This window comes from Lipotes vexillifer, unplaced genomic scaffold (genome assembly GCF_000442215.2).
Source record: "Lipotes vexillifer unplaced genomic scaffold, Lipotes_vexillifer_v1.1 scaffold365, whole genome shotgun sequence".
Lineage (NCBI taxonomy): Eukaryota > Metazoa > Chordata > Mammalia > Artiodactyla > Lipotidae > Lipotes > Lipotes vexillifer.
Genome location: NW_006781263.1, coordinates 1068528 through 1089729, shown reverse-complemented (window position 1 = coordinate 1089729; position 21202 = coordinate 1068528). Strand labels below are relative to the sequence as shown.

The following is a 21202-nucleotide window of genomic DNA, read 5'->3' as shown; positions in this document are numbered from 1 at the left end:
TGATAAAACAGAGACAGGGGCAGGGGAGAGTGGTGATGCTTTGGGGAACATATCTGCGCTTTTTCAAGGGGCAGAAATTCAGAGGAAAGCTAACCTCCTCCTATTAAAAAAAAAAAAAAATCCATTGTTTCTGCTACGTATCAACCTTCTGTCCTTCTAGAACAACCCCTCCACCGTCCTCAGCAATCAAGCCCCTCCTCTCGAGTCTGTTTGCTTCAAAGTTAGGCCTGGAGTTTCCCAGGATTCGGGGTGTGATTCCTGGAAGGACACTGGACCCAATCACAGCCCGTGAGACACAGGAGTTTTTTCTCAGGCTCTTGGGAGAAGGGCCCTATCCTCAGCTCCCACCCTCCAACCCCAGCCTGAACTATTGAGAAAAAGGAAAATTAGCACTGAGGGAGCAAAAGCTAACTATCATGAAAAATGTCCACATTCTTTCTGGTGTTATTAGAAACCAAGGGCTGACAGGCGGAGTGACGGTAATGGATGCGGGAACAAAGCCCTGCTCCTCGTTTTCATGAAGTGCCAACTTCCAGTTTCCAGCTTCAAATACCATCAGCCCATAACTGACTTGGAAATAAGCTAGATGCAGCTGTGCCAGCAGGACCTCAAATGGATCAGAGATGGCTGCTTCCAGCCCGCCCCTGCCTGAACGGCTGCCCCACTCCAGCCCTGACCCATCCCTCCCCGAGCGCTTTCTCTCTGCCACCGTGGACGCCAGAGATGGGAGTTCGCCTTCCTGCAGTGCTGTTTTGTACACAGCGTCACCCCTGGTTCCCCAGCCTCTAAAAAGTAACCAGTTAAACCTGGACTCCCCTGGACCCTCCACCTTCTCCTCCCACTGCTGCCCTTCACGGAGTCTGCCCGGCCTGAGTTGTTGGGTCATGGTCTTTGGATACAAATCAAACTCCCCCAACCTCTCTCTTCCTTTGCTTATCCTGCCCTTCTTTTTTTTTTTTTTTTTTTTTTCCAGCAATTTCAGTCTTTTAAAAATTTTTTATTTAAAAATTTTTTTTTATTTTGGGCTGTGTTGGGTATTCTTTGCTGCGTGAAGGCTCTCTCCAGTTGCATCAAGCGGGGGCTCTTCTTCACTGCGGTGCGCGGGCTTCTCATTGCGGTGGCTTCTCTTGTTACGGAGCGTGGGCTCTAGGCACACGGGCTTCAGTAGTTGTGGCACATGGGCTCAGTAGTTGTGGCTCGCGGGCTCTAGAGCGCAGGCTCAGTAGTTGTGGTGCACGGGCTTGGTTGCTCCGCAGCATGTGGGATCTTCCCAGACCAGGGCTCGAACCCGTGTCCCCTGCATTGGCAGGCGGATTCTTAACCACTGTGCCACCAGAGAAGCCCCTATCCTGCCCTTCTTTAAGGCTGAGCTCAAATCCTCCTTTCTTGAGGAAACCTTCTCTAAACTTCACAGCCTCCAGGGCTGTCATGAAGGTCACGATGCCTCTCTACAACCAGACTGGTACCTGGTGTACACAGCTCCCCATCTTTTTTTTTTTAACTCTTTTTTTTTTTTTTTTTTTTTTTTTTTTTTTTTTTTGCGGCACGCGGGCCTCTCACTGCTGTGGCCTCTCTCGTTGCGGAGCACAGGCCCCGGACGCGAAGGCTCAGCGGCCATGGCTCACGGGCCCAGCCGCTCCGCAGCATGCGGGATCTTCCCGGACCGGGGCACAAACCCGTGACCCCCTGCATCGGCAGACGGACTCTCGACCACTGCGCCACCAGGGAAGCCCTCCCCATCTTTTGTGTAGAAACTGTGCTAGGCTGCACCATCACCAGGATGGCAGGGGCTGAGACCTACACCCTGGAGAAACAACCCTATCACATGTAGCGGTAGTCGTAGTAACAAGGCTAACAACAGCCCATATGATTGAACTCCTACTGTGCTGCCCTGAGCTGGACATGTAATATCTTATCTCGTTTAATCCTCATAGCAGCCCATGTGAGGAAGATATCTGGAATGGCACTAATTAAATTCAAGTCTGAATATGACTCTAATTATGGAAAAACTACAAAGAGGAAGAGCTTCCTCAAAGCAGGAGGTTAACATTTTTCTTTCCAACTTTTCTTATAGTCATTTGAAAAGGGTCACTACCCTAAGTTGCATGAACTTGGCTGGGTCTGTTTCTCAGATGCCTCCCAGAGCCTGGGCCCAGCACCTGAGTGTTTGGACCACCTACCTGGGAGATGCCCTGCCCTGGGGGTGTCACTAAGCACTGGACCTGGGGAAAACAGCCTACTTTTAGGACAAGAAACTAATGTCTATAAACTCCCTAACCTGGCAGTTCAGTGGACAAAAGCAGGCACGCAGGGGTTTTATGCAACGGTTAATGGGAGACATTCTTAACTCTTGCAAAAGCATTTATTTCCCTTTAGGTAGGCACCAGAGCATCACCATCTTCAACCGCTAGTCAAGGCAACACGATAGCTGGATGCTATTCCCCCATCTGAAAACCAAGAGCTTCTTACATTGGAATTTCTAAGTTCTCTGCCATAAGGATTCAACCTTAAGAACTTGCATTGCCACGTTCAAAGGCCCTTTTCTTGGTCAAAAGGCTCCTGAATGCTAACGTTCAAAACAGCCAACAGTTCGATTGAAACACTGCATTATAACAGGACTGGGCACATTCCTAAGACATAATGTATATTTTGTATTGAATCATTGGCTTTTGTGCTTTCAGCAAGCTTAAGTTACATTTTGAGGTCTGGACTTGAAGAAATGGTAATGAGTTGTCACAAATTGTATGGATAAAAGCAGGGTTCTGCAAACTATGACTCATCCCCTATTTTTGTAAATAAAGTTTTATTGGAACACAGCCATGCCTATTCATTAACATATTGTCTATGGTTGCTTTCTTGCCATAGCAGCAGAGTTGGATAGTTGGGACAGAGACCATATGGCCTGCTAAATCTAAAAAGTTTACTATCTGGCCCAGTAAAAGTTTGCTGACCCCCAGATCAGAGAACTCCCTAAGTGTACTTAGGTCATAGGGCAATGATTAAAGAATGACTAAAATATTGAAACAGGTTTAAACACATACAGATGCAAAACTGAAAATAATACCGAGTTTTAATGCAAAAATTAAAATATTGAATGCTTTGACAAGTTTTTATTCTGGGTCCCCAGTATATATCTATATATCCCACCTCTGCCCAAAGGTTCCAGACCCAGTTGGTTTTACGGGTGATTCCTGTCCAATTTCTAGGTTATACAAAGTATTTCTGACCCGCCAAAAATATGGAAAGCTTCCCCAAAACACTTTGTGAGACTAGCATACCCTTGATTCCAAAAACTTGCCAAGTAAAACATAAAAGAGAAAACAGGCCAATCTTACTCATGAGTTTAGATGCAAATAGCCTCTAAGTACTAACAAATTGAATTCAGCAATGTATCGAGTCTCCTCTGATACCTATTTTTGATTTTTAATGAAGTAAATGTAGAAACTTGACAAAAAGTTAACTAACACCTAAATCTTCCACCCAAAATCGGAAGAAACTATATTTAATTTTAATATATTAATTATATTAACTAACATAATGAAAAAATACATTCAATAAACTAATATATTTAATTTTATATACTGGTCTCCACACTCCAGTCACTTACTGATTTTTCCATCCCGGGACTGAATCAAAGGTCTGGGTTAGAAGCCCAGCCCATCACAGGTGGTTGTATAACCCAACCAAGTCCCTGATCCTCCCTGCACTTTCGGTAAAATGAAGGGGCTGCAGTAAGTCATCTCTAAAACTTGACTCCCCAGGTTTCAATTAAAGACAAATAGGCAGCCAGGCCCTGTTCTAGTTATTCTACTAGTCAAACAATTTCCATTAACCCAAGCAATAGAGAGGAAGATGCTTGAGAAAACAATTTGTACAAATGTTTTACTCTCTCATTTGGCTTCAGGAAGTGGCAGGCAACTCGAATATGTTCATTTGTGGGAAGGACTGTGCAGGCAACCACGAAGGAGAACAATGGGTTGTGAAAGAAAAGAGCCCTTCCAACTCAGACCTTTCTTTTTCTTCCGAGGTCTTTTCAGCTTCACAAAAGGAGTCATATTTTCCATATAATTGCTAAACATGTTTGCTTATTAAATTATTTTTTAATTAGTTAATGATTTTAGCCATGCTTTGCTCTTTGGATATTCATTTTTGTGTAATAAAATAATTATAGATAATTAAACTATCTCAAGCCTTTTTCTTTCCCCCAGAAAACATGCTGGGTATCCAAAAATGACAAGTTGTAAATTAATCTGGAAAACAAAGCATGGCAGATGAATGATTTGGTTGGAATTAATTAGGCACTAATTATATACTGGAACTAGACGAAGAATAAGACTCATTATAAAGATAAAATGCTGTTCTGCAAAGATGCACAGTTACCAGCATCCTTACCTTCTGCAGCAACGGAGTTGTTCCTGATCCAAGTCAGGGCCTTCAAGCAATCTTCTTCGTCGTTGAGGGTGAAATGATTGCAGGGAACCGGGCCCGTGTACTGCTGCAGACTGCTGTTCAGAACTTCTCTGTTTGTCGGGTGTTGACTAATGTCGGCCCCTGTAGGGCATGGGACCTGAGATACGTTACAGAGAGATGCTTATTTCAGTGGTAACAGGTGAAGCGCTCACAAGTAATGAGTTAATTCACTGACTGATTAATTAATTAATTAAAATAAACAAAGCAATACCCAGTACAGGTGTGCCTTTTGCTGTCTCAAGATATAATCAGGTCTTAATTAAAAACAAAAACAAAAAACGGGTGAAATGACCACTTGGAGCTAATTCTCAGAAGGAGCTGCCCTGGGCATCTGATGCTGCGTAACAAGTTATTCCAAGGCTCGGTAGTGCAAAACCCCCGTTCAGTAGGCTCACAGATTCTGTAGGTCAGCCATGCAGCCAGGGAATGGTGGGGGACAGTTTGTCTCTGTTTAGCAATGTTGGAGGCCTCAGCTGGGAAGACCTGAAGGCTGGGGGTGGTGACCTGATGGCCGGGGGCTGGAATCACCTGGAGATAAACTCTCTCAATCCTTTTTCTTTCCCCAAGAAAACATAGTGGGTATTTAAAAAGATGACAAGTCATCACTCTATGTCTAGCAGTTGGTGCTGGCTGTGATCCCAGCTGGGGTTGTCGGCCGGAACTCCACGTGGGGCCTCTCCCTGTGGCCTGAGCTTCCTCACAGCTGGGGGGCTGGGGGGTTGAGCTCCAGGGCACATGTCCTGGGAGAGGGTAGCAGTCCAGAGAGCTCCACATTCTTCTCTTCCCTGGTCCTGGGAGCCCAGCAGGGCCTCTCTTGCCACGTTCAGTCACGGAGGTCTTCACAGAGGCCTGGCCAGGGTCAAGGGGAGGGAACCCAGGACCCGCTTGTTCCTGCAAGGGGGGCAGGGCCATGGAACAGCACGTGGTACTGGATTTGATGTTGCTGGTTTTGGTAAAAACAATCTGCACTGAGGCAATTATATCAAGGGATTGAAATTCAAGCACATAGAAGGTCTACCCACAAAATGAGGGAAGTGGGCTACTACTTACTTGTGAAAATTATAGGATTATCTTTCACTTTGTCAAAGAAGTGCTCTCTCTCTCTCTCTCTCTCTCTCTCACTCTCAACACTGAGCCCTCCCAGTACAGCTCCTGTTCCCTCGCTTTTGACATAGACGTGGGTGAAGACAGACGCTTTCCTCTGCTGTAGGAAACCCAATAACGGATGATGGCCAACTCTTGTCCTTGGTGTCCAGGATGCTGTGATAAGCTGGACGCCCAGGCCCTGGCCAGAGCGTTCAGCCGTGACTCAACTCCATCCGGTCATTGTCAGGGTAGAGTAGGGGTTCAGGGTGGCCAGATCTGATCGCTCAAGAAATGCCAGATACTTGGGTATTTTATGTGGACTCTTGATTTGTTCATTACTTTGGTTCAATTAAAATCCAGCAAACAAACACCATTGTGGAAGCCAAGTCAAACGGCACAGTGGGGCGGGTGTGCCCAGTGGGCCCCCGTGCTGCCCCTCCGAGGTTCATTTGGCAGCAGGTGGAGATTATGGGAGATAACGAGGCCGGAACCTAGGGCAAGACTCCCAGGCAGCTCGGCTGCTGTTAGAGGCCCCGCAGCAGCCGTCTTGCACATTTGTGGCATGAGGCCTAAGGATGTGAGGCCAGACTCCTTCTACAGCTACGAAGGGCAAAACATTCACTGGCAGCAGAGACTAACATGGGCTCTCGGGAGGCTCTTCCTCCCCGACAACCACGGGCAATGCCTGCTGTGCTGGGGGATGTGAATGCCGGCTGGTGCCGGGACACGTGGGGCTTCACTAAACCCCAGATGACATTTAGGAAACTTTCGGGTATATCCTTCCTCAAGAGAAGTGGTAAAGCCTTGGCACACAGCTGTGATGTATTTAATTCAATTTCAAGCTGGACTAAAACAAAGAACAAAAAACCAGAATCTATTTTTAAAGCTGGATGTCCTTTCTCCATGAAGAGGCTGAAGTAAAATGATATTTAGTAAAAAGGAACAACCCAATAAGTAGTGGTCATTTACTACAACTAAAATTGTGGAGGAAAGCTCTTATTAGCAATATAATTTATTTAGCAATATCACACTAAAATTTTGGCCTTAGTATATGCATGGTTATCATAAAGCAGTCCACTGAGGGCTTTGGTGAATGGTTTAAAGTGCACAATACTGAATACTGTGCTTTGGAGGTTTGAAACTTTACCAGAACTACAACAAGCATTATAGTATAAGAGAAAATGAAATTGGGGTAACATTATACCAGTTTAGTAAACTGACTTTAACAAGTCAGGAAAAATCCATGGCAGGAAAAGGCAGGGCTGAAGAACAAATTGAGAGCCATTCAATTTATAAAACTTTTAATGACTTATCATTCCAAATAGTGGGGGTTCAGATGAAAAAACAAGGAAAAGAGCGGGGGAAAGAAAGAAGGTCAAAAAGGAGAATTAGTTTGCTGCAGTCCTGAAATGTAACTGCATTCTGATAATCCATATAATTCTTCCATGCACTTAAATGGGTAGAGTTGTTTTTGCACATTTTTAACTATAAGGAATTAGAGAAATTAAAGGGATAATATATTTTCATGTTCGCACGGTGGCATTTCACAAAATAGGTAAAACTGGAGCTAGAAATTTAAATCCCAAAGCTAACTAACTTGTCCACACAGAGTTTGGCGAAACTCAGTACATCAAGAAGGATCTATGGGGAAAAATCATATTATGTCATCAACAAAAGGAGGGAGTAGAGTTCAGTTGGAGGGAGTAGAGTTCGACAGGAGGGAGTAGAGTTCGATAAGAGGCGTGGGCACATTTACTGAAGACGTACCATCAGTGCTGGATCCCCAAAGCAGAGCGTTCTCTACCACCACTGAATTGGCACTGACTCATGACTGGAGAGAAGCAGACACTTCTCAACCATTCCAGATGATTTGGGACGGAGCATCACCTGCTGGTGGGAGCCCCCTGGCCACCCTGTTCTCCTTGGCAAGTTAACATGGCAGCAGGGGATGCTGGTGGCCTACTCAATATCCCGTCTCCCTTTCTTTCTTAGTAACAGACTCCTGAGACATATGCCCAGTTGGAACATTTCCCAACCCATGACCTGAGAGGTCAAGAGAGATAAGCAGGTGTCCTTATGGGGGCAGGGGGAGGGCAGCTTGAAAAGTCGTTCTGCTCTAGTCTTTCCTCCTTCCTGCTTCTTGCACATGAAACGGCTAGAACCACAGCAGTCACCACAAGATGCTGAGGATGGAAACCACATTCCAAAGATGGAAGAACAAAAGACAGAAGGGCCTGGGTTCTTGAGGACACCAGGAAGCCACCTTACCAGAACTGAGGTTGCTTTTCTCCAGATATATATATATGTATATGTATATATATATATACATATATATATATATATATGTATATATATATATACATATACATATATATATATATACATATTTTTTAAGATGTTGGGGTAGGAGTTTATTAATTAATTAATTTATTTTTGCTGTGTTGGGTCTTCATTTCTGTGCGAGGGCTTTCTCTGGTTGTGGCAAGCGGGGTCCCTTCTTCATCGCAGTGCACAGGCCTCTCACTATCACGGCCTCTCTTGTTGTGGAGCACAGGCTCCAGATGCACAGGCTCTGTAGTTGTGGCTCACGGGCCCAGTTGCTCCGCGGCACGTGGGATCCTCCCATATCAGGGCTCGAACCCGTGTCCCCTGCATTGGCAGGCAGATTCTCAACCACTGTGCCACCAGGGAAGCCCCAGATATTTTTAAAGAGAGGGAAGAAAAAAAAAACCTTAAAAAAATCCTATTTGACTCTAGCTATAAACGGTAAGTTCTAGAATTTGTGAGTTGTGAAGACTTTTAAAGCCATCCAGTGTAACCTCTGCAGCACATGGACAGGAGAGGGCAGGAGGGAAGGAGGAGGCACGGGGAAGGAGGCAGGGAGAGAGGGAGGGAGGAGAGAGACAGGCAGCAGCGAAGAACTGGAGCCAGACCACCTGCGCTCAAGCCCTAGCCCATAGTCTGCCACCCTTGTGCGACCTTGGACAAGTTGTCTTGTCTGACCTTTGACCTCAGCCCCACTGCAGCTTGGTTCCCTCACCTGCGAAATGGGGGTGGGAGTGGCAAGGAGCTCAGGGTGTTACCACAAGGGTGACCTCAGGGAGCACTGGTGTGGTGCGAGGCCAGTGCTCGATCTAGGTCAGGTGCTCTGACGTCTCCTGCCGGCTGCCCGCTGTACCCAGGGCTCGGACAGTCCCTCTTGGCGGAGGCTCTGACCCTTAGGAGGTAGTTTCTTAGGATGGATGCGCGCTGTAGTCCCATGGCTTCTGATGTCTGTCGTTATCTGCTCCCCGGGCCACACTGTCTGAGTCGAATTCATTTCTACACGAACACTCTCAGCCATCAGACTCTTTGCCCCTCTGGCTAGACATCTGGGGTGACCTCTTATCCCTGGAGGTGCTTCAGCTGCTTCCTTCCCTTACGTGTGACACCAAGAAATGCACGTCATGCTGCAGGTGCACTTCTGTCCTGTGATACACTCTGTGACACAACCACATTGTGCCATGTAACGGGCTCGTGACCTCCATGTCATCGTCACGAATTTCACCCTTTGTCAGGATGAGTGCTCTTATTTCTCCAGCTGATTCTGCTTCACTGGATGTGACTATTGCTGCTGCTCGTAACAGCTGTTTGAATTTGCTTGACATCTTTTGCTGGTGCCCCAGGAACTATCTTTTCACTCTTAAACTCTGAGTGTGGTTCGTTTTGTATTCCTCTTGTATTTCGACGTCCCTGTAAAAACAGATCCTTGGTCTTGTAATGGGGGCAATTTAAAACCATGACACTCGCTGTTACAACTGTTAGGTTTTTTTCCTTACGCCATTCTGGTTCATACTTTCAAGTGTAAGCATCGTGGCTATTTTCTTTCTTTTCTTGCCTCTGGTTACATGAAGGATGTTTTCTTCCTTTTCATCTTCTCTGGTTTTTGGAAGGTGAATTTATTTAGGCTGCTCGAAAGCATTCTTTAACCTTATTTCCTCTAAATATAAGAGTCAAGAATGAAACATTGCCTTTGTGCTTCCCCATTTAAGACACTGCATAGTCCTCCTTGGCCACCTCTCTCCCTATTTTCAAGAACTCAGTTTTGATTAGATTACTTTAGAGTAAGATTCATTATTGCCCATCTTGGATTTATTCTCAGATTTATAAAAATGATTTGGATTAACTTTTAAATTGTTTGTGGTGTTGCCATGTGTCCTTTTATACTACTGTGTCCAGTTCTTTTCTGTCTCTGTTATCCAGAGTGCGAATTAAAGACCACGGAAGATCTTCTTTCTCAGGGCTGGCCCATAAGGAACACATTTTGCCATCCTCCAATAGGATACACTTAGGCGAGCACGCGATGACTGAATTGCCCATTTTCTTCAAAATTCTGAGCAGCCAGTTTCATTTTCTTAAACCACTGAAGGCTGGAGAGGTAATTTTTTGCCTTATTTGCCTTGCCTTATTTTTGTTCTTTTTGAGGCAGGGTGGGGGGAGGTAATCTGCTAGTTTTCTCTTGAAGTTTGTTCATTGTTTTCCCTATCGTTCTCATAGAACCAAAATTTCATCAGAATTGTAACTAGCTGAGAAAATTCTTCCTTGATTTTGCCAAGAATGTGGTCAACTGGATGATGTTTTCGGGTAAGGAAAGTTTTCTTCTAGCATATCTTTATTGTCTCTATTCCATGTATTTGGGCCTCTTCTTTGGGAGAAGCACTGTCCAGGCATGGCCTCCACCTCTAGCATATCTTCTTGTCTCTGGCACCCAGTGTATCCCTTTGCCCTGTGCCTCCACCCTCCAGGGGAGTTTTGTGACTGGTCTCCAGCTGACATCACCAACTTGTACAGAAGCAGGTCTGTCCCTTGATGGAGATTTAACATCAATCCTTTCTTACTCCCCATCTCCCTTTTCATCTCACCCTGTGGCCTTCTCAGCTCAGCCTCTGCTCTTCGAATGTCTTTGGCTCCTGTGATGGAGGCTGTAATGAGGATGATGCACAGTGTCCTGGGGAGAGAGACAGAGACAGAGACAGAGAAAGAGGGGCAGAGAGAGAGAGAGAGACAGAGAGAGAGAGAGATAGGGAGAGGATCCTGCATTCCTGTCTTCTGGAATATTTTCAAAAGTATGTTCTTGCTCTGATTTTTCTAGATGCTGTTCTCTTTTCTCTTATTCTGTGTTATCTTTTTGTTCCAGTTGTTTCTTGCCCTGCAACAAACTCACACCAAAACTTAGTGGTTTAAACCACCACTGTTTTATCACCTTTCATGATTTTGTGGCCAGAAGTTCGGGTAGAGCTTGGCTGGGCAATCCTTTTATTCCACGTGTTATCGATAGAGGGCACTTGGTGACATTCAGTGTGTGGATGGTCTGGTCTGGAGGGTCCATGATGGCTTCACTCACATGTCTGGGGCCTTGGCAGGGATGGCTGAGAGCCTGGGCTCGGCTGGAACCCTCAACTGGAGAACCCATGTATGGCATTTTCCAGCACGGCGGTCATAGGGTATCTGGAATCCTTGTGTGGCAGCTCAGGGCTCCAGGAGCCACTGTTCCCACAGAAAAAGAGAAGCTGCCTAGCCTTTGACTTGGACTTAAATTCATGCCATGTCACTTCCTTCGTCGTCTGCCGGTCAAGGCTGTCACAAGCCTGCCCAGATTCAAGGGGAGGAGATGTTGGCTCTGATGGGAGAAGCCTCAGGGAATCTGAAGTCTTGATTTAAAACGGCCTCTTTTCTTTGGCCTCATGCTGTTATTTTCCCCTTTAATCCGCCCCAACACAGGGAGGTCTCTTCGTGCTGGGTGCTGCCAAACGACAAGGGGGTGGCACCTTGATGCGTGCAGCTCTGTCCACCCTCTGCAGCAGGCTCTCGCCCGGGCCTGCACTGTCCCGATGCCACGTTCTTCTATTTCCCATCTGAGACATAACTCGCCTCCTTGGAGAGCACATCCGTTGCTCACCCACACCAAGCTCACCAGAGCTCACACCCCACTTGCCCTCGCCCGGCTGCACGCTCTCGCCACCCCCTGCTGGCTTTCCCCGAGCGCCACTCCATGGGAGTCCCAGCCACGGTTTTCTCATGGCCCACGCCAACCCATCTGACTTCAGGCTGACACATTTTTAACCCTCCTCTCTCTGAGATGACCCACACCCAGGCGTGGGGGTGGGCATCTCTCCGTCTCTGCTCGATGCTCCAAGAGCCAGGGAGGGGGCTCGGGGACCCTGGTTATAAGGTCTTGCAGACAGCTTTTCAGAACCAGCAATGTGCTCCCCAATAAAAATAATCGAATCCATCCGTGGGGTTGGGGAGGGGCTTAGAGGGTACTGGACGTGGCATAGAAAAACCTTCATCGTCCAAAGCGGAAAGGTCATAGGTAATGTCGGAAGTTGACCAATCAAGGGGAAAACTTCTATAAACACATTGTTTGTAGTTCTGGGAGGTGACCAATGAAGAACGAACAACAGAAATGCCTCAGGATGGCTGACCCTGGCGAGAGGGCTTGGAATTAGAGACCTGGGCCCCTCACACGCAGCCCTGCAGCACACTGTATCTTGTGCATGGATTTTCTGATTAAAAAAATAAGTGCTATGGATTCGGATATCAAAAATATTGCACGATATTTTAGACTGGTACATGCCATTTACAGGTCAGATTAGAGGTTAAGATTTGTAATTATATTTTATAACAGGTAGTCTTCTTGCTTATTTTCATCATTTTAACTTGTTGGTATTTTTTTAAATCACAAAATTGGGGCAAAACCGTGAGAGCGGTGGAGAAGGGAAATAGGGAAGGAAATTAGAGCCGGAAGCTCCTAGTGAATCCAGCTGCCTTTTTTATATCAGTCTACGTACTTTTAATCTTTACGTCCTTCTGGGAAAATTAAATTGAAACTCTTTTCATCACTTCATTTCGTGTTTCCCATTGTTAAAAGGGCAAGAGCTTAACATGCCACAGACTAAAGCCGCAGGGGCAGCTGGGCATAAGAGCGGTGGATAAGGTAAATAGGGAAAGAAATTAGAGCCGGAAGCTCCTAGTGAATCCAGCTGCCTTTTTTATATCAGTCTACGTACTTTTAATCTTTACGTCCTTCTGGGAAAATTAAATTGAAACTCTTTTCATCACTTCATTTCGTGTTTCCCATTGTTAAAAGGGCAAGAGCTTAACATGCCACAGACTAAAGCCGCAGGGGCAGCTGGGCACACATGGGCAGACGCCTGAGTCTCTGGACAGCTGGCCGGGCCTTCCTGTCACATTTTCCCGAGTCCATGGTCGCAGGCAGCAGCTGGAACTCGGAGGGGTAGGTGAGGGGGGACAAAGGGGTGCTTGGTGTTTTCTTCTGGTTTCACGTTTGAAAAGGAGGAGTACTTAGGTAACCAGTTTATTTTTCTCCTTTATCCAGAAAAAAAAAAAAATCCTTTCCTACACGTTGAGAATTTGCTTTAAAAGAAAAGGAAGGAGGAAGAGAAGAGGACGAAGCAGAGGAGGAAGGGGAAGAAAGAAGAGAAAAGAAATCACTCAGACACTGATCCAAGCTGGGTCCTCAGGTGGTCCCCTCACTAGCGGCCTTGGCCTTACCCAGAAACGTGTTAGAACCGAGGTATCTCAGCCACGCCGCCCCACCCCCTGCTCAGCATCTACATTTTAAGGGGATGTGTGTGCACATGGCAGTCGGAGAAGTGCTGCTCTAAGGTACAGATGAGGTTCTAGGTCGAGAAAGTTCAAGCCTGTGTCTCTCCGCCTTAGCTTAGAATCACCTGGGAGCTTCAAAAAAAATACTGATGACTGGACCCCACTCATCCCCAGAATAATTAAAACAGAGCCTCTGGGGGCGGGGCCCTGGCCTGGGTTTATTTCAAAAGTGCCCCAGGTGCTCTCAGTGGGTAGCCCAGGCTCAGCGCTGGAAGTCAGTGATGCGCGCAGTTGCTGGGCTGTCTATCCCCACCAGGCCGGCCTCCCCTGGCTCATCTGTGGCAAGCAGGCCTGAGCACATCCCCAAGGTGGCCTAGGACAGGAGCAGAAAAACATGACCAGCGCCTGGGGTGGAGAGTGGATAACTCCCTACAAACCCAACTTGGAGGCCTATCCAGTCCGAGAGAAAATGTAATGAAAAGACTCCATCATCAAATCTCTTTTCATCAAAGAGATGCCCTATTTCTGTGGCATTTCTGCATGAAATGCTCCAGCGTTGCAAAGCAAGAATGTTCAAATTCGCTTCTGTCGGACGTTGAATAGGTCACATCCTGCAACACTTCCCTGGAATGTGGCTTGAGAATTTAATCGAGTTGGAAAGCACGGTCACCAGGTAAGCAACCAGCCACACTTCCTAGCTTTGAGAGACAAAATAAAATAAGGCTGACAGAAGGTGCGCATGTTTGAAATACTTTCTCGCAAGCCCATCACCACCGCCAAATGTTAGCCTCCTGAAGCATAAATTAATTTTCCACAGATGCACGCCGGGCTGCGTCTGGATTCTGCTCCGGTGAGCAGTACGTGTTAGACTTTTGGACAACAGCTTCAAGGATGACATTTCTCCAACTTGCTGTGAGTCTTATCCTTGAGCAGAATGTTTTTCTTGCAATGGGTTTCCAGGAGGGTTTTGGACCCAGTTCCAGTCACATGTGCAGGTGGGAGGCACGCTCTTGACCCTGAGACGTGGGCCTGGTCAGCATGTGACCCCTGCCATCCCCGAGGGCTCACCTGGTACTGCTGCCCGGTGCAGAGGACAAGGTGGTCGTAGAGCACGACTTCTTCTCTGGAAACAATGACCTGCTTAGCTGCTCGGTCTATGGCAGTCATTTTACCTACCACCACGTTGACCCAGGAGCACAGCGACATCAACGCGTGATCTTTGTCATTATAACAGTGGCTGTGGAGAGAGAGGCTCCATCAGTGACATTTGAGCAGCTGACAGCGGGCATTAATTAGACATCTGCTGAGCTGGTTCAAGTCCCCCGGTTGGCCGAGCCTGCGCTCTTGCTGGGAGTTTACCGGGACCCAGGCTAGCCAGGAGATTTGTCCTTATGAGACACTTAGTCGCAAATTGACATCTTCCCATTAAAGCTAAATTGTTCTGCCCGGTGTAGACCAGTCCACAACAGGGAGGATGTGTGTGTGTGTGTGTGTGTGTGTGTGTGTGTGTGTGTGTGTAATCATTCATATATACTCTTGCTTCCATTTCATAGCGGGTGTAAACTTACCTTAGCGGTTGATCTGTCATATTGACCACAGACTCGGAGCAAATGAGGATGAAGAAAGTGACATCTGAGGATTCCCACAGGCAGGGGTCAAGGTCCAGAATATCGAGAACCCTGTCTATTTGCTAAGGCTTTTCAATAAATGATTCATTCTTAGAATTAGTGTATGGATTCATGCCAAAACAACAAAATGCATTTTATTTAGAGAAAATGTCCATTAGGGAATTATGTTTGCATCCAGTACAATCCCTGGGGACTCTGGGGGCGGGGGCGGTCACTTCTCAGGGTAAAGGTGATTTACGGGGACCGCTGCTTCCATAAGAGCAGGCCCAGGGTAGACGGGTTTTGTTCTCTGGGCTCTATTCGAGGGTGAACACAATACTGTAATGGGAGAAAAGTGGGTTTCCTGTGGCTTTGGGCTTATTTAGAGTTCTGTGAGGGTTGTTTCCAGAATTTTCTGGAAGGTTTGACCTCATGTACATGACGTTTTAATAACCCTGTTCTGAAGACGCAGAGTGTAGGGCAGCAGAACAGTGAGAGCCTGTTTAAATCTAGGCTTCCCCGTGGCAGGGTCTGTGTCCCTGCTTGTCGCCAATGAAAATGGACCCTGCGGACTCTGCATCCCTTTTTAGAACTTCAGTTTCCTCACCCCTCAGCAGGAGATAATGACCCCTCCTCACATGCCTCGAGCATTGCAAGGGATGGACACAAGAATGTAAGAGATGCTGTCTGTCAAGTGGGATGCATATGTGAAGGGTATTATTCCAAATAATATTAATGATACACAATCCTGTTTACTCTCCTTGGAGGCAAACAGGATTCTGAAGTGGTAATGGGAGAACATTTTTTCTTTTTGATCCACGCGTGAGTCTGCTCTCACCACACAAAAAGAATCCTGGTAATGGATGCACATTAGACCCTGTTATAGGGCCTGTGAAAGAGAACGGAGTCTGGGCTTTGTATCTCTCCACACAATGACACTTAAAAACAAGAAAATTTCTTCTTAATAAGAAAAGAAAATCGGGGGCTGGTCTGCCACAGGAAAATAACAGATAGTGAGATGAAATTCTCTTATGAAAAGCCATTTTGGGAGCTTTACAGGAAAACAGGAGGCTTCACTGATTTCATACATCTGTGAGAGACCCACGAGGGATTGTTCTTACATGGGATGTGATCCATTCCTAGCAGAAGCAGTACTGTCAGCCGTCCAAGATGAGGAAAAATTAAATATGGTTAAATGCATAGGGATTCGTCATATGAGGATTTGCTAGAAGATGAAAGTTCTCAGGGGAAATTTGGGGAAGGCTAAGACAATGTTATTTCTAATGACAGTAGGCCAGCGGTGTTGATAATTTCAGAATGCATACTTCAGAGATAAAGTCTGAAGCTCTGTCCAGTGGGAACTGGCACTCGGGAACGCTGGGGTTGCAGGGACCTTAGGAAGCACTGAAAAATGTGGGGTGCTTGCTTTTACAGCCTGTGACCACATGGAATGACATTTCTCAGTTTCGAAACTGAGAAATTTACACTGCGTGTAGCTGATGCCTATCTGTTTCGGATATTAGAATCCATTCTGGACCTTCTTTAATTTACCCATGAGGCAGTGAGACTAGATATTGGAGACTGTAAGTGATATTTCTCCAAAATTATTTCCTAAGCAGAGTTAATGAGCATTAAGATTCCCACAGGGCAGGGACCATCTCCAGGCTTGAGGACAAGAGAAATATCTCCACTAGAGTGTCCTCTGGAAGAGAGAGAAGGAACCAAAGAAGGTAGGTCAATGAAACTTCGTGTTTCTCAAGTGACCTTGGCTCTGACGCAAAAATAATGGGGAAGCTTGTCTTCACAGAACATTCTGGAGACAGGTAATAAGGAGGAGAAAAAAAGTAGAAATGCAGGATGGGGGAATTGCTGGAACAGGACATATGTGGAGAGTGGCCAGCTTGCTCAAAGTTGCAGTGACCCCAAATCTAGTGATGGGAAGACTTAGCCTAAAGTTCCGGGTACAAAATTAAGAGCAAACTCCAGAGGAATAAATGTAAGTGTGGTGAAGACCTGCACTTCGTGCAATCAGAACCCTGCAGGACCGGAAAGAACCTCAGAGGTTTCCAGCAAGGACTTATCGTGACGCTCCCAGAAGAAGGAGCATCATAATGAACCTTCAGTTATTCAGAGCTGATGGTCCAGTTACTGGATTTCTCCCGCTGCCGGTTCCTCCCCTCCTCCCTCCACCCTCCTTTCTGCTGCATCCCGGGCACATCATCAGCACGTCCACCAGAGGCTGGACAGGGTGGGGTTTGGGCAGGGGAGATGGGGAGACAAAACATGGCTTTTCAAAAACTAGTAACAGCAATGATAAACCAAAACACTGGTTACGGAAAAGTTCAGAATTTGTATTTAGCGTGAGGGATTTGAATAATTAAATTTTTGGATATCAATGCACTTGTTCTTTCTAAACTCCATGACCAGACATAATTTCCTGTATTGGGGTCTGAGGAACATTTGAAAGGCAACATCCTGTTGATGTTTCAATTTGTGGTTTCTAAGAGGATAACATGCAGGTACCCATCCAGAGACATCTAATATGGCTGTGTTATTTAGTCCCTGTCTACACCCTGATGGAGAGGACTTCTTCAGGTACTTTCGGAGGTAACTGTCATCTATTTGACATTATTTACTGAGCACCTGCTAAGTGCCAAGCACTGTCCCAGATGCTGGGAACCCATCAGTGAACAAAAGGCAAAAATTCCTGCCCTTGTGGCGTTTACATCATAGTTGAAGGATTCAGAATAAACAATTTTTAAAGGCAAATTGTATAATATTTACAAGGATTTCAGTAACGAGAAAGAGAGCAGAGAAGGAGGATAGAGTGTGTTGGAGAGTTTGCTGCAGACGACTAGATGGTCAGAGTAGGTCTCATGGAAAAGCTGACATTTCAGCAAAGACTTGAAGAAAGAAAAGCAAAGACCCCCAAGGTGAGGACTTGCCTGTTGTGTTCGAGGGACATCAAGTAGGCTGGTGTGGTGACAGCAGAGAGAACAAGGGCAAAAACAGCAAAAGAGGGGGTCGGAGGAGCCAGCAGAAAGGGGCAGATTTCAGATCGGAGCATCTGGAAATTTCTGTGACTACAGAATCCTTCTGCAGCTGGGCTGTCTGATAGGGCAGCTGCGAGCCACACGTGGCTAGCCGCCCACTTCAAATGTGGCTCATGTAACCAACGAGCTGAATTTTAATCCCGTTTAACTGTAATTAATTGAAATTTAAGCAGCCACATGTGGCTCACTGCCGCCACACTGGACAGAGCAGCTCCAGGCCGCTCGGGAGTTGACAGGATCTGATTCACGTTTCTGCAGTCTTGCTCTGGCTACTGGGTTGGGAGTGTGGAGGGGGAAGGACAGAGGCAGAGACTCCAGGTGACCATGCACCCAGCCACACGCAGGTCCCCACAGAATCAGGCCAGCAGAGCATCACTTGCTAGCCTGTCTCTCCTGGAACACACCTGACCTGGACTGATAGAACCTTTGCCACGCCGACTGAATGAAAGTCCTCATGAGACATTTATCAGGAACACCAGCATTTCCTGGGAATTATGTCATTTGGAAAGAAGGGAAAGTGAGGGAAGGGGGTGTACGTGGGCTGATCCTCCATGCTGAGCCAGAACTTGGTGTTAGGCTAATTTTAACCAAAAACTCCAGCAAGGCTGGCTTATCATACACATTTCCAGTCAAGACCCCCAAAGCTCAGAGAGACGAAATCCCCTTTGTGGTGGGAGCAGGATCTGAATTAATCGACCTGGCTCAAAACCCACGTCTTGGGGCTTCCCTGGTGGCGCAGTGGTTGAGAGTCCACCTGCCGATGCAGGGGACACGGGTTCGATTCTTGGTCCGGGAAGATCCCACAGGCTGCGGAGCAACTAGGCCCGTGAGCCATGGCCGCTGAGCCTGCGCGTCTGGAGCCTGTGCTCCGCAACAAGAGAGGCCACGATAGTGAGAGGCCCGCGCACCACGATGAAGAGTGGCCCCCGCTCGCCGCAACTGGAGAAAGCCCTCACACAGAAACGAAGACTCAACACAGCCAAAAATAAATTAATTAATTAATTAATTAAAAAAAACAACACATCTTTTTGACTGCATCTTGATGATGTCCTTCCCCAAACCCCAAAGTTTATAGTCTGATAAAAGTATTAGGTCAAAATGAGCCTAGTTCTGCTGGCAAGGAGACTGCCATTTTTCTCACAGTTTGAAGGCAAAGTCAGCCTTTTTCACAGAGGAAAGAGGATCCTTCCTTGTGGATCTAAAATGAACCCCCGCCCGCTGAGAGAGAACAATTTCCTCCCTCCTTGTTGGAAAAATCGGGACATAGTTTCTAGAGGCAGGGAGCCTAATCATTCTTGTACTCATGCTTTGCTACAGGAAATTAAAATGAATGGAAGCTGTGTGATAATGAAGTGGCATTTTCTAGAAGGGGTGTTGTCAAAGACTGATTCTGCTGGGACAGAAACAATGACAGACTCAGAGGACTCAGAAGGCCTCTGCCTCATCAGCCCTGATGACAAAGGGCCAGGTGGGCCTGAGACCCTCACCCCACGGAGGTGCCCAGACTTTAGCTCCCTCCAGCAAGTTGCCTGGTCTGGTGCAAATACAGTCACCAAGCTCCCATGCCCTGGAGTGTCACTCAGAACCCAAAAGCAGGTGGTGTCTGGGTCACAGACCCGTCCCAGTTGTTTGGAACAGGGCTGGCATCCTCCCAGACCTGCTATTCACTCTTAACTTGCATTTGTATCTCTTAAGGAATATCTGAACTCAGGAGAAAAGCCCGCCGCTTCCCTTTTCCACCATTTAGCAGAAAAAGGACTGCACACAAATTAGGACATCTAGGCTTCAGAATGAAAAAGCAGGGGAGGGATAAATTAGGAGATTGGGATTAACATACACACACTACTATATATTAAATAGATAATCAACAAGGACCTACTATATAGGACTGGGAACTCTACTCAATATTCTGTAATAACCTATATGGGAAAAGAATCTGAAAAAGAGGAGATATATGTATATGTATAACTGAGTCAGTTTGCTGTACACCTGAAACTAACACAACATTGTAAATCAACTATAATCCAATATAAAATAAAATTTAAAAAAAAGAAGATAGAATTCATACTCGCTTGCTAAAAACTTCCTTTGTTCAGTGCCCAGAAGGTTTTTTCCTGGGAGTCCGTGGGTTGAAATCAGGGTGAGATTACTGAACTTCAGGTGAGAGCTAAGGAGAAAGAAAAAAAAAAAAAAAAAAAAGAGGTAAAGCACAATTCAGTGAAAGTTTATTACAATTCAATTTAACCTTATTTCACATGTCTTCCAATTGTTGAGTCTTTCTTTGAACGCAGCAACTCTTTTTGCACAAACCTTCCAAGAGAACCGACCATTTAAATGAAAGAAGCAAGAGGGTGCCAGAGCAGCTAATGGCAGAAACTTCCAAAAGCTGTGACCTTGTGAAGGCAGGTGCCATTTAACTTTCTAAAATTTGCTTCTCAGAGTAAAACAAAATAAAACCCCAAACTGGGAGGAAGCAGGTAAATTTAGTATAAGTCAACGCAAAGTTTGAGTTTCAGACTCCTTCTGAGAGATGGCCTGGAATTCTAACCACCATGGTGAAACTTGCTGAGTGCTTACACTCAAGTGCTCTGCAAGGCCCTCATTGAGTCCTGGAAGCAGTACGATGAGGTCAGTACTACTATTACCCCGATTTTATTATGCGGAACAGAGGCAAAGTGATTTGCCTAAGATGGTGCAGCCAGGAAATCTGGAGGCTGGGTGTGAACCCAGGCCATCTGGCTTTAGCATCTTCTCATCTAACCTTGGCCTTCACTGCCCTGTAGACCCCAAACTGTGGAGAGGAATGCAAAGATCATCTAATTCCCATAGTCAACATTAGCTTTATGACTTTCAGATATATGTAACTACTCAGATCAGGAGAGCACAGCATCACAGAGGAGAGAATTCTAGAAGATTCCTTTCAAGAGCAAAGCTGCCTCATATTTATTTGCATCAGGCTTTCCAGGGCCCGAGGCATGATTATGGGCGTCGTCATAGAGATTAATCTTCAGGACAATTTCAGCCGGGGGTGGTGGCAGGGGGGCGGTGCAGGTTTGTATTCTCTGTATTTCAGACAGAAGAAAATCGAGGTTGGAAACGGTAGGCAATTTGTTCACGGTCACAAAGCTCAGAAGTAGTAGGGCTGGAAATAAGAGCCACATCTTCTGACCCCAAGCAGTGCCCTCTGCACTCACCCAGGCGGCCCAGGGACCAGTCCCCCAGGTATAGTAAGCAGCACGCCCAGCACACTAAGTGGACGCTCCTCAGCGCTCCCTCCATGTCTCCCTGAAATATTTAAGATACTCCTGCTGCAGATCTGCCTTCCAGCTACAGTCAGCAACGTCCTATGGGTGGGCTGATCTCCTGCGCTTCAGCAGG

The 21202-nt window shown here is 46.4% G+C and overlaps 1 protein-coding gene across 1 annotated transcript in view; it reads right to left on the bottom strand.

The window, feature by feature from the left end:
- Positions 1 to 21202, bottom strand: part of CFAP61 (cilia and flagella associated protein 61) — a 270087-nt gene that overhangs the window by 71371 nt on the left and 177514 nt on the right. Inside the window, exons 18-20 of the mRNA XM_007454529.1 lie at positions 19893 to 19991; positions 14233 to 14401; positions 4393 to 4567 (exon numbers count right to left, since the gene is read on the bottom strand). Coding sequence (XP_007454591.1) covers positions 4393 to 4567; positions 14233 to 14401; positions 19893 to 19991 — 443 coding nt within the window. The remainder of the gene's footprint in view (positions 1 to 4392; positions 4568 to 14232; positions 14402 to 19892; positions 19992 to 21202) is intronic.